The sequence below is a fragment of the Aplysia californica genome, unplaced genomic scaffold, assembly GCF_000002075.1.
Source record: "Aplysia californica isolate F4 #8 unplaced genomic scaffold, AplCal3.0 scaffold01479, whole genome shotgun sequence".
NCBI lineage: Eukaryota > Metazoa > Mollusca > Gastropoda > Aplysiida > Aplysiidae > Aplysia > Aplysia californica.
In genome coordinates this window covers 65628-67811 of record NW_004798749.1, presented here as the reverse complement: position 1 = coordinate 67811, position 2184 = coordinate 65628, and the positions used below count along the sequence as shown (strand labels likewise).

The following is a 2184-nucleotide window of genomic DNA, read 5'->3' as shown; positions in this document are numbered from 1 at the left end:
GAGAGAGAGAGAGAGAGAGATAGAAGAAAGACTAAAGAGCGGTTGAGAAATAGTTTTATAGTTTTCATGTGAGAAGATACCCACCTGCAACAGGAATTTTTCAAAACCTACGGAGCACAATGCTATAAACAGAAAGGCCTTCATTACAGCCCCTTAAGAAATAATATGGTCCTCTGCAAATGCAGTGGTGATCGTCCAACATAGAAGGACAAACTATGATAATGAACTCTTTCCCAACAAACTCACCGGAATAAAAACAAAAAACAACTTAAAACATAGCCAACCAGAATGTTGTACTCAAGTTACAAACAATCCTGAAAATTTAAGCCCCCCCCACCTGCCCCCGTAAAAAAAGTAGATAATTTAGGCGTCAGATTCCAGCTGTCTCACGTTAAATGTGCGGTACACAACAAGAAAACCAAAATTACCTTATGCCGGGGACACAATAACGACAGGTTTTCCTCGTCCATGTAGCATTCTGTGGATGGATTCAAAATCACAATACAGGCCAATGTAACTTTGTGACACTTAGCAGACATGGGTCTAAGAACAGTTGAAGTGCAAATGACTGCATTTTAACATGAGCTACAGACAACACAAACTGTACAAACTGAATCTGAATAAAAGCAACATTGGTGCCTTCATTCTCAGAGGCCAACCCCCCCCAACAAAAAGGAATTTGCAAATCTGCAAACATCTATAAAGGGCAAATCCATTGCTTTTATACAGAACTTTAAAGCAGATCTCATTAAGTTCAGTATCCGCTGAGGTAAGGAAAAGCATTTTCCATAAAGCTATGATTTTTGTTTTGTTTTGTGATTATGTTAACTTTGAGAAAGACAAAAAGCAGGTTTTGAACACAAATACATTAAATAGTAAAACATGACTATAGCTGCAGCAGGACCATCCCTATAGTTGTGTTCTACTGTATACATTAGAAAAAAACAATTGCCTCCATTCCATCATTTCCCCACCCATATGTCTCACCTTTGTCTATTGCACAGACGACGTGGAACTTCATTGAACACCCTTTGTGTAAGCAGCCAATCATCGCTCCCTTCTGCTTGCACACTGAACACATCTGCAATACGCAATATAAATAGAGAAAGATGTTGAAACTCATAGGTACAAGGTTAGATCTAAGTGGAGTGCAGTAACGGGAATTTCCATTTCAGACAGAAAATCTAATTTTACGGTCAGTACTTTTACCATCATTAGTCTCTATGTCTCTGAAAAAAATTAACACCTTTTCTACAACAGTCATCGTTGAGTAACCTTTTAATCAACTACTGCCACAACAGGAGAAACTTGAGACATTTCAAGACACCCATTAGGAGGACAACAACGGCTCTATTTCTTGATATCTGTTGAACATACATACAAAAGCTGGACAATTTCTACAAAACTGGAAGACTGCTTCTACCAAAAACACAAAACATGCAGTTATACTTCAATATCATTAAGTATATTAATTGCTTGTATGTGTAGCCAAATAGTGTATGCTGTAGCAGCAGCGAGCCATGTTACTGTGGCAAATGATATCAGAATGTCCGCAAGTTACAACCATGTAAATCAAATGCTGACAACAAAGTTCTACCGCTCATTCATGAAATAAGTTTTCTCTCTAGTCTCTCACTTATGTACAAAATAAATCCATCCCTCTTTTTCCCTCATCCACAAAACAAAGTCGCCTCTCTCTCTCACTAACAAAACAAAGTTCATCTAAACCATTCACAAAACAAAGTTCTACCCCACCCCCCCATTAAATAAAATTCTCCCCTCCTCTCACTCACAAAACAAAGTTCACCTTCTCTCTCCCTCACAAAACAAAGTTACCCCTCTCTCACCAACTCACAAAATACAAAGTTGTCTCTCTCACTCTCACTCACAAAGCAAAGTCAACTCTCTCTCACTCGCAGAGTAGATTCATCCCCATCTCTCTAACAAAACAAAGCCATCTCTCTCTGACTCACGAAACAAATTTATCCCTCTCTCTCACAAAGCATAGTCGTCCCTCTCTCTCTATCTCACTCACAAAACAGCCTTTTGTCTCACAAAGCAAAGTCAACCCCCTCACTCACACACACACACAAAGTCCTCCCCCTCACCCCTCCTTCACTCACACACAAAGTAAAGTCCCCCCCCTCACCCCCTCCTTCACTCACACACAAAGTAAAGTCCTCC

The 2184-nt window shown here is 39.7% G+C and overlaps 1 protein-coding gene across 1 annotated transcript in view; it reads right to left on the bottom strand.

Annotated features, from left to right (window-relative positions):
- LOC101861178 overlaps nt 1–2184 on the bottom strand; it is a 13419-nt gene that overhangs the window by 2233 nt on the left and 9002 nt on the right. The window contains exons 5-6 of the mRNA XM_005112907.3: nt 988–1081; nt 429–478 (exon numbers count right to left, since the gene is read on the bottom strand). Of these exons, the coding sequence (XP_005112964.1) occupies nt 429–478; nt 988–1081 (144 nt within the window). The remainder of the gene's footprint in view (nt 1–428; nt 479–987; nt 1082–2184) is intronic.